Source organism: Corvus kubaryi, unplaced genomic scaffold (genome assembly GCF_017639235.1).
Source record: "Corvus kubaryi isolate FWS band 111438036 unplaced genomic scaffold, C.kubaryi_AGA036_p1.0 37384, whole genome shotgun sequence".
NCBI classification, from domain to species: domain Eukaryota; kingdom Metazoa; phylum Chordata; class Aves; order Passeriformes; family Corvidae; genus Corvus; species Corvus kubaryi.
In genome coordinates this window covers 3,909,322-3,923,416 of record NW_024581126.1, presented here as the reverse complement: position 1 = coordinate 3,923,416, position 14,095 = coordinate 3,909,322, and the positions used below count along the sequence as shown (strand labels likewise).

The 14,095-nt window shown below is 40.3% G+C and overlaps 1 protein-coding gene across 3 annotated transcripts in view; it reads right to left on the bottom strand.

Annotated features, from left to right (window-relative positions):
- Positions 1-594: 594 nt before the first annotated feature.
- The window catches only part of MPPED2 (metallophosphoesterase domain containing 2), a 106,497-nt gene continuing 92,996 nt past the window's right edge, over positions 595-14,095 (bottom strand). For all 3 annotated transcript variants that reach the window (XM_042035596.1, XM_042035597.1, XM_042035598.1), the window contains exons 5-7: positions 7,515-7,630; positions 4,699-4,812; positions 595-2,013 (exon numbers count right to left, since the gene is read on the bottom strand). In XM_042035596.1, the coding sequence (XP_041891530.1) occupies positions 1,895-2,013; positions 4,699-4,812; positions 7,515-7,630 (349 nt within the window). In that variant the 3' untranslated portion in view covers positions 595-1,894. The remainder of the gene's footprint in view (positions 2,014-4,698; positions 4,813-7,514; positions 7,631-14,095) is intronic.

Sequence of the window (14,095 nt, the reverse complement as noted above, 5' to 3'; positions counted from 1 at the left end):
TTTTGCAGCCATACCTTCTGTTTTGGAACAAGACTGTTATTATCTATATAACTGTATGCAGCAACACCAGCAGGCCCTGCAGTGTTTGTCATTCCACTGGCATACACAGAACCACACTCCCCTGCGATTCCCCTGCCAGTGGTGGATCCCGCTGTAGCCACAAAACTGACAAGAGATCCACATAAAAAGTGATGTATTTCACCCATTGACTATTCATTTTTTAACCCAGAGTGGATGAGCATAAGACACCTGCAGCTCGGTGCTAATGACCAAGTGAGGAAGTACAAAGGTTACTGCCTGATCATTTCTTCCTCGTGTCATTTGGAATAGTGTCCTACAAGGCTTAATGGCACAAACTTGGTCACACTGAACTGCAGCACCTAAAGACAAAATCCCTTCTGTCCGAAAGGAATGGAGAGATGGATGGAAGAGAAACAGAAGGGAAACTCTGAGTGCTTTATCGACCCAACTGACATCTGATGAATGGTCTGCAATATAAATTTATTGAGAAATAGAAAACTTTTTACTTACCCTTATCATCACTCCCCAAAATTGTTCATTCCACAAAAAAACACATAATTCCCTTGAACCACGTATTTAAAAATCTTGCAATTTTATTTGCATATAAAGGCCGCTAGATATAATATCACAATAAATTTAAAGAAACAACTGCTTTTCTAAATTCCATTAACAAGGTAACATAAAACAGAACAAAGCTCAATAGCATTTACAGTGGTGGAACAGAAATAACTATCTGCAACAATATTTTGTGCTAGTGAGATTGCATTTACACACAGTGCAAAATAAGAAAAAGGAAATAAAAAAGACAAGAAGAATATTTAAATATAAAGGACAACTAAGCCTTATTTTATTTAGGCTTGATTGTATCCATTTGACTCTATACATGCCTGAACTACAACAAAGATTTAACTCGGGCTCTTAAAGGCCTTGAGCACTTGGAAAAATGTGTCACATCCTTCATAATTTAGATGTGCTGTACAGCATAATTTTGCAGATGCTATACTGGCAATATTAAATCCTAGCTTAGTTATAATGCACAAAAAATACATATATATATAAATTCATATTTAAAAGGAGTCCGCATTTACAATTTTTTTTTTTACTGCATGAAATACCTGCTCTTTGCAGCTTTCACCCCCAGTCTTTTAAAGCTAAAATAATTTAAAAAAGAAACAATAGAAGGTAGATATCACATACAGGCTGTGGCTATCTAGATCAGTCTTTATAAAGCAGGTAGAGACAAACAACTGAGAAGTCTATTCTCCCCTTGCTGCATTCTACCATGGATAGAAACAAATTTAAGTACATGCACACATATCAAGAGGTAAATGGACCCCAAAACATTGTTTGTGCTACTAAAAAAAATTGATATAAATGGAGATAAAAAGCTAACATTTAAACCTAGGGAAAAAGAAGACACTTAAAAAAACCCCGACAATAACATAAGTTGTGCAAATTTGGGTGTTTTTAAATGCTGCCTATTTTTTAGCTTATAATATAATATTAAAATAAGGTCTCTCACTTATTAAAAGAAAGCTTGGCTGTCCTTTTGAGAACACTATAACAATTTACAATGGCAAATTTATTGAAAAACAAAATTCATTTTACAAATTCACAATGCTTTATCAATTTAAAATGAATGCTGCATTTCCAAAAAGCACAACCTCTAACTTTTCTTCTTGTTTCTTTTGCACCAGCAATTTACAAATAAAAAAAAAAACCCCTAACCCCACCCCAAAACAAAAACCCCCGTGGTTCCCCCAAAATCCCCCCTAGCCCCTATTTTGAAATAAACATGTAACTGAATGTAAGTTTCGTAATTAGAAAATGGCAGTTTATAGACCTTCCCCAGTTCCAAATGTGCAGTAGTGCTTCAGGATCCTTGAGGGGTTGGAAGGTCAAATATGATGGGAGGGTTGGTGGGCTGGAAGCTGACTGTGCACGTGGAGGCGTTGATGTAGGTGGTGTAGCCGTCGGTCATGATGCCATAACCTGTGGGGACAACGGGGCACGCTCACTGCCAGGGACACACGGGGCAGCCGCACCCCAACGCTGCTGGGGGATCCATGCTTTGCAATGAAAGCAAATTAACCCCTTCAAAGTGATACCAGCTCTTGAGAGCTGCCACAAAAGCTTGACTGAAAGAAATACACAGTACTGTGTTTGAAGTAAGAACAGGTGCTTCTGGTTTACGTACAACTATTTCTCCCACTCCCGGAAAATCCTCTGTTGCAACTGGGTATGGCAGAAACTCAAACCACACATGTTCTTTTTCTAATTACTTAATTAGTGAGCTATAGTTTGCATGCCTGTCATGTCTGTCAGAAGTAAAAGACAATTCAGAAGCAAAAGATTTAGAAGTAACTTTGGTTTATCCTAAACACCCCCTCTCTGGGCAATGACCTGAGCTCTGTCATCTCTCACGTGCTAGCCCTTATCACCCAGTTCCTCATCCTAGCACTGCCGAGCTGATGCTCACACTGGCTTCTGAGACCTCAGGAACTCATCAGCAGGTTAAAAATATACACATGCACATACTCAGATGCTGCCCAGAGGAGCTGTGTCTGCCCCATTCATGAAGTGTTCAAAGCCAGGCTGGACAGGGCTCGGAGCAACCTGGTCTAGTAGAAGGTGTCCCTGCCCATGGCAGAGGGTTTGGAATGAGATGATCCTTAAGGTCCCTTCCAACCCAAACCATTCTATGACTCCATTATTTAATTTTTATATATATATATATACTTAAATTTTTTTTTATAGAAGTGTGAGCATTTTCAGCTGACATCCACAAAAAGCTAACAAAGAAGCTTGAAAACATCTAGGAAGTATTTGGCCCTAAATGTACTTAAAAAAAAAAATTGAAAAAAAAAACTCCAGAGTTTCATGGATGAAGAGAGCTTCCTACTGCAAACCTACAGAGGAAAAATGTTTTTCTTTTAAACCATTATGATACAGTACAGATCACTGCTGTCTGAAAACCAAGATAAATACAGCTACCCACAGTGCCTATCAGAAAGAATAATCACTTCTGAATTGCTGCACTGTCCACCTGTATTACTTTATTTATTTAGACTGGCAATTTTGATTTAGATCATCTCATGGTGGGGAAAACCTTGTTTGTGGTTGTTTTGCTTATCAACCAGGGGGAAAAAACCTACATCACCAAAATGTGTGAATAGCCTCTGTTGGTTCACGGGAATGCGGCGCCTGTTCATCTCAGCTGGAGTTGGATAAAAATTAATTGCACTATAAGATAATGCTCTTAACACTTTGCTATTTCTTCCTGTACTGAAACAAGGCATTCTTATGTCTTCTGTGTAAGTACTGGAAAGGATTTTTTGTTGGTATTCTTATAAGAATTTATTTGAATGTTCACTTTTAATATGTGCTGCCACTTTTCCTCAGGATTTAAATGTAGGGTGCTGCATGTGGTTCCTTGGTGCTTTCTCATAATAATGGTCTTGTACATCCAGACACCCTCCTCTCCCACCCTTAGCACTATTACAACCAGAAGTTTCACCACCTAATGTGCCTACAAAGGCTGTAGACAATTTACACATTTTAGCTGGAAGTCTTGCTATATTCATTTATTTTTAATATTCACAGACTAATATTTGTACAAAATACCCAATCTTTTCCTGGGTGCATTAAAGGGCTGTTATTTATGCCTCTATGCAGAAGGTCATGTCAGTATTCCCAGTATAAACTCTTTATTTACAGATGCCAGGCATGGAAATCATTGTATGAAGTCACAAGGGCTTCAGAAAAACCAACACCACTAGCAGAGAAAGCTGTCCTTTTTTTTATTTTTCTTTTATGGAGTCCTTGAAATCTTTAGGCCTATGGAGAACCTAGTTAGAGACAATGGAGAAACCTCCAGGGGGGAGAATATAAAACATTTAATGTGTAATTTTGAGTTCTAGGGTCATGAAGTCTTACACTCTCTCTCAGGCAGAACTCCTAGTGTTTGTCTCTCAGCCACATGAAAGCTACAAAATCGTATTAAATATTTAAGTATCTCCAGAATGTATTTAATCTCTCAGTCTTTTCCACTGCCACAAACTGAGCTCATTGTTTCTGAAGCTTCACACTCTGCCTGTCCTGGCACTGACAGAGGGGTAATATCTCTTCTAAAACATGAGACTCCTGGAGGGTAACACAGAGCACAGACTGTATTACAGGGTGCTTTTAGAAATGTATGCACTGTGACTTCTGGCAGTGTCTCCTCCTGGTGCCTGAGTCAAGATGCCCTCCTTTCTGCTTCTCCTTATACCCTGAAGGAGGTGAGCAGAAACAGCAAGTTGTCTTCGCGTTCGTTTTTTCTCTAGCACCTTTCTTAGCTCCTGTACTTGGAGTAATGGGGATAATTTTCATTTTGGCTTGCAAGTGTGGGGAATCTCATCTGTTTCTCTAACCAAGTTTGTCAAGATTTGAATTGCTTTCAAATAACCTGTATAGAACAACCTTTGCACAGTGAAAGATGTAGGTGGCTAAATGTAGCACACATTCCTGAAACAGTCTGTTTTAATTCTGGAATAAATTTACAAAGTGCTGTGCATGCAACCACTTCCCTGAACTCCTTCCCTACTTTAATCCAATATACCATTATCCTTTGCAATACACCATCAAAATGTGCTTCTTGAAATCTGAGATGAAACAGGGAATAGTACTGCTCCTTACCTTCATGAATCCCACCAAAGACATGGAGTTTGGGCCTTACTCGCCTCTGCACGGTGTTCAACAGCTCCACACAACCCACTCTCTGCAGCTCCTTCGGAACCCAGTCTCGAAAACCTGAAGGCACAATGCAATCAATACTGTTAATTTTCTCTATTCAGGTAAGGTTTCACATAGTCTTTCAGGAAGTCATAATTCACACAGGGTTTATTACATTATCTCTAGTCATAACCTCTCCATTAAAGCACACAATGGCTTTTAAGAAATGTTTCACTGTCACTTTGTCTTCCTTAAGATTTCCTCCCTCCATCTGCATTAATATTTTTCTGGATGTGATTTGGTTTTTTAAACTATAGGTTTAAACTCATCTTCCACCTTGAAACCCCGGGACATTTATTCCTGGCACTGCTGCAGATTTTTCTTCCCTTTCCCCAGCTCTTAGAGGAGTCAGCTTCTAACTATGTGGTCACTCCAGAAATGAAACAGCTCAGGAAGATGAGCTGAGCTATGACACAATACAGCTGCCACCCCAAAGACTTAAAATACAGACTCCTGCAACTTCCAGAGGACCATGGTCTGCAAGCATCAGGTTACTTCTGAGCCCTTGTCACCGACCCCAAGCAATGCAGCAAAACAGCTTCCAACAAGCCTGTGCTAATTGACTATATTGCCACTTGGTCCTACAGATAATACAGAAACGTGTACAAAACCTGACATTAGTCCTTACAGGAGTCTGCTGCCTGGACTAGCACAGAAAAGGATCAGCAGGGCAAGGTGAACGAGGAGGAGTAAAAGGGAAATCAGGAGGCACATCCAACTGTAGCACATGCTACTGACTTCAGCATAATTACAGCCTGTGCTAAGCTAATTCCAGGTAGTAAAGACATGCTGGGACATCAACTTGGCTAAATTTTAGAGTGACCAAGGAGTCCAGTTACAGCTCTACCTCCCTTAATATTTACTTAATAAGTAAACAAGTAAACATTTATTTAAAAAGCAGTATTTTGTCAATATTACCATGCAGGCTGAGACCTAGAGCCCCTCATTTTAGGCACAGTACTGACACCTAATCTGTGTCTGTAGTTAAGATACAGTGCCAACCTTTTGAAATTGAACTTCATTATCTCCTTCAAACATAAAATTTAAGCACGCTTATTCAATTAAAGCACTCATTAGTGTCTGCAGCGTCACAGTATTTCTGTATGAACCCAATTCAGAGCAGATGGATAAACAACCCATTTAAAACAGCACCCATGAAACATTATAAACACACTTGCAGGGCTTTTTTTGCTTCTTTGGGAAAATTAAGCAATTAAGAGAGCGCTATTCAAGGCCCTGGTTTGCAATATCCGGTGGCTCCACTGTCAGGGGATGCTGTGTCACTGCTTTAACACAGCAGCACGCTGGGAGCTCCAGGAAGGTTAAAGGGAATTTGCTGATCATCTTACAACATTCTCTAAGTGGTATTAAAAAACTAACCAGAATATAAAAGGATCAGTAAGTACATTGGTCAAAAACTTTCTGGACGTTTTTTCACCTTAGCTTTGCTCAGATTGCTGACTCTTAACTTAATTGTGGTAAAAAACAGAAGCATGCATCAATTCCTGACTCCACGGTCACCAAGAAGCTCTATGAGAACACTGAGCCAGCCTGGAAGCACTTAAAGTGCTGGTTTATAATGGCACCTTGCAATTCTGAGGAGATTTTTCTGTATTCACTATCATGAATATAGTACGTGACTGTGATTCAGTGACTTCCTGTGATTGTGTGATCTGACCCCTTGGATTGCAAGAGCTTACCAAAACCCTGACCAAATCACTCTTCTCACAGTAAGGGTAATGAGGAGACCGCCACACTTCCTCATCCTGGTAAGTCATATTTATAAAAGGCTCAGTTGTTGTAAACCCAACCGAAATACTTAAAATACAGCCCCAGACTGCTTGCCACATGTGTCTTAAAGAAAAGCAGTAAATAAGATGTGATGCTACCTTGTGGGTAGCAGGATGGAGAAAGGATAGTGGGGCTTTCCAAACAGTTTTAGTGTGGGCTTTAACAACTTCAGATATGCCAAAACTGAGTACCCCTGCCCCTGCTGAATGAGTATCCTGGTGTCTTTCTGAGACTATCAGAGCTTAGTTTAGATCTTAAGAGTTAAAACGGAGCTCAGTGAATGACTCATATTGACAAGACAAGCAAAATTCAACTAAATGAGAAACTTTAGCTATCTAATGAAGAAACAAATTATGCATTCATAGACTGGTGCTCACCTGTCATTAGATCAAGTAAGGAACAATTATCTAAGAACATAATTTCATTCCTTCCCAAATTTTTTATAAGCCAATTAATACCTTTAAAACTATTCTTATATATTCCAAGTTTACAAGGACATTATCAAGGAGAATACATGACTACATAGTTCTAAACTCTTGACTGCTACTCTCAAACCTTAAAATAACATGACACTGTAGTGAGAAAAGGTTTCAAAAGTATTAGTCAATCTCTAAAAAATCATATGGGATTGGAAACTGGTTGTCAGATGAATAGTATTCTTAAATAAAATGTCAAACTATAATGGTTATAGAGTCAGGTAGTTGATCTTACCTAGCTTGAATTTAATAAAAAAATTCAAGGTTTTTTTTATTGGAAACTCAACAGATCAGCTAAGCCTAATCATCATTTTCCACTTCTTTCAAAAAAGTTTTTAATCCATAGTTTTGAGTTGGGGTGCAATTACAGTATCTCATAGCATTATTAACTTTGCTTATTTTGAAAGTAAAATTCTCATGCAAAAAGTCACACAGAACTTTTGTTTCACTTACCAAGGGGAGGTCCATGTGTCATTAGTATATCAATTCCCTCAGGAATAAGGTTCCACTTGTCTAGCAAAGACTGACCTCTGGGTAGATTAAAGCCCCATCCATTAAACCATGGTGTCCTTTGGGGAAAATAAGACAAACTGCATCAGTGTAAAATAAAAATCTCTTCCCTTCTCCAATATTTTTCTGAATTAAAACAATTTCTGTGCTTCAGAGATTACTTGCAGACAGTTTTTTTGAAGGGGATGCCTTAAAACACATTGATTCAAATACATACATATGTTAAAGTATACATTTGAATTTAGTTTAATGTCTGATGTTATTTTGGTTCTTCAAGAGTATTCAGCCCTGGGGACATTTACTCACTAGAGAGAAAGGAAAAAACGTTAAAATAAAAAAGTCTATATCTAAAGCTTTTCATCAAAGTTTGGGGATGTTCAAACATAAGAACTCCTTCCCTATGCTAACTACCAAAACAACAAAAAAAAATTTTTGGAGGCAAAAATCAATTTCTCCCAGCACAGGGCAGCAGTCACAGTTCAACAAGATACATGATGTGGCAGCTATAAGCACCATCTGTGCTACGGCATTTCACTAAACTCAGACTTTCTCCTTTTAGCACTTTCAGTACTGGAACACTGTCACCCAACTTGGTTTTGAACCCCTGAGCCTCCTACAGATCTCCACCACACAGTGTTTAGCCTTCCAATGACTTTTAAAAGAGACCTTATAATTTAAAATTCACTTAGTATTTCTTAAGGAAAACTGATACCCTCAGTGTTCTCTACCATGGTGTAGAGCTGTTCTGAGACACTGGGTTATCCACCAACCCAAGCATGTAGCAATGACAAGTACAATTTCTAGGTGTACTTTTTCAACAGATAACTTTTTCAACATATAACCTTTATAATTTTGATACAGGTATATCATGATAAAGCCTTTCCTTATCAAATAAGTACACAAAGCAATTGTTCTGAAGAAATACTGGAATGTTTACATTTGTCACTAATAATGTTTTATACAGCTCTTAGTATTGTACTAAGTTTAAGAGTTTTCATCCATGTGCGTGTTTCCTAAAGCTCAGGCAACAGTTGTACTTTCTTTTCTAGGTAGGGTAATCCTGTCCTAGCCCTAGTCATATTTCTGAAACTTCAAGCTACTCCTGAAGTCTTCTGTATACTGCAGTTCTGAAAAACAGAAAACAAAAACTGGGGGCAAAAACCAAGCAGAATCCAACCTTTAAAAAGCCCATACCTGTTAAAAACAGAGACTGTTAGAGTCCTATGTAATTTCATTATACAATCTGCCTCCTCTACCCACTAAATTATTCATTTTCCCAGCCTCAAATATGCATTTAAGTGGGAATGTCCTGCTGAGATTACATCTCTAATTTTTATTTTTTTATAATCAAAGCATTTTGTTTTCCTGAGACAATAATTTGACCAATGAGGATTACACCCAGTTATATGGATGATCTGCATTCCTGACAATCGGCAGTATGGAAAAACAGCAGGCGCTGCTAATATAGGGGCAGGAAGGTCACTGGTGCCTTTGTAACAAATAATAGACATATCCCATGTAGTCCTGCTGAATAATACTTATACTACACACACACAGGAACTCATTCAAGCCAGCAAACTTCCTGAATGAACACTAACAAAAGATAGGAAAATTAGATGTAGTCAAACATTTTATGTGAGCTATGGGTTCCTCCTGTGCTCAGCCATGAAGCTTCACCTCTCACAGCTGCCTTGCTCTGCACCCACTGAAGCACCCAAAAACCTTCCTGTGTTGTAAAGTAAGGTCGGTGCACCTCACGGGAGGCTTGTAAGCAGCTGAATTAAAACTGAAGGTTGTGTCTTGGCTTTAACTAAACCACAAGAATTTCTGCTTTTCTAGGATTGGCCTTCCTGAAACATGTATCTAAATTTCCTTTCCTATAACATTCCTAGGTTTTAACCTATCAAGATTATTGTAACCTTCAGGGCTGCAGTCAGAAGTTAAAATATCGTTTGGCTAAACATTCAGCTGCTTAAAACAAACAAACACAGAGCTTGGGTCAAACTTTTCACTGTCAATTAATGATTCTTTCCCCACTTGCATTTCTCCTGCAGATAAGACTGTAGTTATTACAACATAGTTAAACCTGAAACATGAAACCACATCTGTGATTGCTCTGGAGCTCTTTGGAGACTACAACCACAGAAAACCTGGATTTGTCTACAGGATTTTTATTTTATTTTCTTCTGAAGCACTCTGGAAAGAGGAGGAGGGGAACCTGAGCTCAGATATATTCCTCATTCACCAACCTCTGTAATTAGCTGTGACTAACAGCCGCCACATGGGAATGCACTTGCAAGAAAACTTTTGAGAAACCTTCCTCATTATGCAGCATGTGCACAAAAAAAGATGGTCAAGTACTTATTTAATATACTAAAGATTTTCATACAAAATGGATAAATCAAAGAAAAGAGCAGGCACACCTGGATTACAGATTTAGGCTGCAGACATTTAAAACGTGAAACAGTGCATATTCTCTGCACCCTGGCCAGGCAAACTGAGGGTCCCTGCCTTTCAGAGGGGGTTCAGGCCTTGCCAAAAAGCCAAGCATGTGTTCAGAACACCACCAAGAAGCCAACAGCTGTGTGGCACGGGCTCAGGTTTAGGTGAGATCACAAGGAAGGTGACCTGATGTTTGCTGTGCTGCACTGAAGATGAGATGGGGTTGATGTGCTGTGAATCCCGTGAGCAGACAGTGAACAGCTGGTTATCCCAGCAAACTTGAAATACCTTCAAGGAAGACAAAGCCTGCTCTGTAGGTGGGTAGGCAGCGTCCTATCACGGGGTATCAGAGAGGGGTATTTTACTCCTGTTAGTGCCTTTTTTTGCATACATAAGGGTTAAATAGAGTCACTGTCAATTTCTAAATAATTTAGAAGAAAAAAATTGTGCAAAGAGTTAGGTGCCTTCTGCAACATATTTTCAAGCTGATGATATACTGTGAGAAACCACTTCCTATCTGGGAAGAAATGTAGATAATGAACTTTGGCTGCACTGTCATGGTTTTATTCCAGTTGGCAACCAAGCACCACACAGCCCTTTGCTCATTACCTCCTGTAGGGTGGGAGAGAGAATCAGAAGGGTGAAACCTCTTACACCTACTCATGGTAAATTGCAATCAAGTGCAAATAATTAATAAAGGCTAGTTAGTCATTAGTAGCAATATTTCAGATCTGACCTAATTCCTTTTCCTATGGATCTCTAAGTAAAAGATATCAGTTAATTCCTAAAACTTCATTTTTGAGTATAGCTGGCAAGAGCAGAAAGCTACTGGCTGTTGAATAATGCCACAAGGGAGGCATAGATGGAAAACCCACAGGGCCTGGTAATGAGAGATTACAAATGATTTTGTCATTTTACGTTTGATGGACCAGAACACGTCCTCATACCCGATGGCTGGCGTGTCAGCCTGTGTGCAGGAGAACCTAATTGAGCCTCTGCTCGTCAGAGCCATGCCACACTTCACAGCATCCCTCACATGCCATCAAACCGTCACAGTAATTCCCCATCCCGGCCCACCTGACAGCTCAGCCCTCGCCTGGCTGCAGAGCTTCCTTATCATTTAGGGAGAGCAGCTATGCTGGCACCAGATGTGACACAGGGAATATCCTTATGAAAGGCAGACACCTGGCCCATCCTTACTCTCCTCAGTTCCTCATTTCTACACAGGAATTCCCAGAGATCCCCCTCCACCTGGCATTTTGGAAGCTATATTTTCTGCAATTAAAAGAATGCTTATGCAGGAGGCTGCAAATTATCTTCACACCTTTTGCTGCAAGAGATGCAGGCATTACTTGACATAATTCCAGGAAGGAGGGAATGTTAAGCTTCCCAACAAGACTCATCCTCCTTTTACAGGTGCATTGGGAGAACCCCCGGACAGGACACACAAATCCATCTGCTTTTAACAGCAGAGAGCTGCAGCTTCAGCAGGTGATCAGATCTTCCTTCTCCCAAGTAAGCACTGTATGGCTCTATTATTTTACTAATACATTAAAAAAAACCCAAAACAGACCCAAACCAACCCACAACAAAAGCACAGTGATGGAGCATCATTTCAAGACACAAAAAATCACAACTGCTCCTTGGTGCATCCACCTCAGAAGCAACACTATCGCATGAGGAAAGGAGACACAAAGCCACAGCAAATCCATCCAGGTAACACAGAAATATCAGCTCCTTCTGGAACTTTAAAACTTTTAAAGGATGGTAACTCCTACAACCTACTTTCATCTCTTCTCTGACTCATGAATTTAATTACCTGATCCTCCGAGTTCAACAACTCAAAAGGTAAATGTACAATGAGACCTTCTAGATTCAGATTTTCCTCTTAACTCCACCAGTAAATCCATTTATTTCAATAGTTACTTCTAAACAGGATTAGAAAAAATAAATCATCTCATGGGTCTTTAATCCCAAATATTCATTCATTTTTAAGGCTACCCAGTCTCTTAGGAAAGCTTCAATTTTATCCTTAATCCAATGAGTAAAGTGCACAGGAGGCAAAAATCTCAGTCTGTCTCTTGCCACAGGATAGGAGCTGAGGGAGCATCTAAAAGGCATCACAGTGGGAAGCATTTCCACACAATCAGTAACAACAACAACATGCTCTCTGTTCTTATCAGCATTCAAACTGAACACACGGACCTGGCTTACGAGGGAGGGAGGCAGTTCCAGCAGCAGAATGAAAATGGTGGGACAGGACATGGATGTGCACTCCTAGACTGGCTTAGTGCGGGACTGTCCTACAAACACATCCCCAAAGCATCTGTTCCTGTCCTGGGCAAAAGCTGCAGCCTTGCAGTGGAGCAGCAGAGACCAGACTGCAGAGTGACAAAACAGCCACAGACCGTGCCCTTTGTGCAGGGAGAAGGAGAGGCTCTCAGTGCCCTCCCTGGCCTCAAAGGCGCACAGGGGTTTGCCAGGGCCAACCGCGCACATGCGCCCGCTGCCACTCACCCCACGCACGGAGCCCACTGGGAATACACAAACAGGGACAAGGGCAGGGAGGAGAGCCTGTGTAATCAGCCAGACAAAAGACTGAGCGGGGCAAGTGCACAATGGATTGAGGAAGCCCATTTTACAAGAGCTTCTGTAAAGGCTTTGAAACTTGCCTTAGGTGCCACAAAAGTACTTTTTTGGCTAAGCTCCTTTTTATAGTGAAGATTCAAATGCTTTTTCATAATGTAACAACCACCAGGAAATGGTAAAGGCTAAATTGTTTCCTAAATGTGCTCATTATATGCAGTGTTGTGACATCAGTAGTAAGAGGCACAGCCTGCGGGCTCGAGCTGAATGTCATTCCCACTAGCACTTACCTGCTGTGTCTCAGTGTCCCATTTAGAAAGTCAGAATAATAATACAGAATCGAAAGAAGCATCACGGAGCCTGGTTCCTTGGGATTGTGCTTACCCTGCATCTTTAAACAGCTGAAGCTCTCACAAAAGTGAATTATCAGTACTGCAAATATGCTAGCCATGTTACTATATGTACCTCCTTATTACCAACCTGCACTTAAGTCAGGAAGTCTATAAAACATAGTTCTGCTATTTTCACAATGTTAGAAAAATCTCACACCTCAACAGCTGCTGGTTGTTTTGATTGGTTTTGTTTTGCAGTTTTTCTCTCTCTCTTCTACCTTACAGTCTATAACCTCTAAATGCTGGTTACCTAAATGGCAAAGCATTTGAGAAGCACAACCCCCATCTTCCACCATGTTTGGAGGGAAAGAGCCCATGCAGTGCCTTTTCCCTAGGAAGCAGTCCTTCACAACAAGAAGCTGCAGAATCACCTCACCAGCCAGCGTGACCTGGCATACTCCTTGCACCAAGTCATTCTCAATTTCTACCTCAGACTGTACAAACTGGTCAGTGCAGGTTTTAGTTTAAACTTCTGTCAGATAGAGATTCATGCCTGGATCTGTGAGAGCTATGAAAGGAAAGAAAAATCCAGGACCTTTACTGCTGCCATACGTCATGTTCCATGGATGTGCTGATCCAGACCAGATTATCACATAAAACAGGACAGGAGCAAGTGCAGCTTTAGCCATCCATACAGCTGGAATGTGGTATATGAAAAGAATTCCCTCCTGCATCTTTCCTCTCTCAGTGTTTGCACATCTCTGCCCTTGCTGCCTCCAGGCTGCCCCAGCTGTTATTGACAGGTAACTGAGCTCTGGTTCCCAAATCTAAAGCCTGCTACCACTGTGGATACCTTTCACTTATTTCTCTTCACTGATGGTCCACACCAGCCACTAACATCTTCTACCCTGTGTCTGGAATGGTTAGTGATCCTTCTTGGCAGAGGATTGTCCATTCAGTTCACATGTTTTGTGTTAACAACACCAGAACACTACAGACAGTATTTAGGAAAATTCATCTGTGGGGAAGATGTGTTTTAATAAAAAGAAAACCAAAAGAAATTGAGTAAAGAAACACATAAAAATACACCAGGGTTTAAGAAACTTGAGAGCAAAGGAGCAGACAGGCAGGAGGTTGAAACACCAGTAATGTTGCAGAGCATCA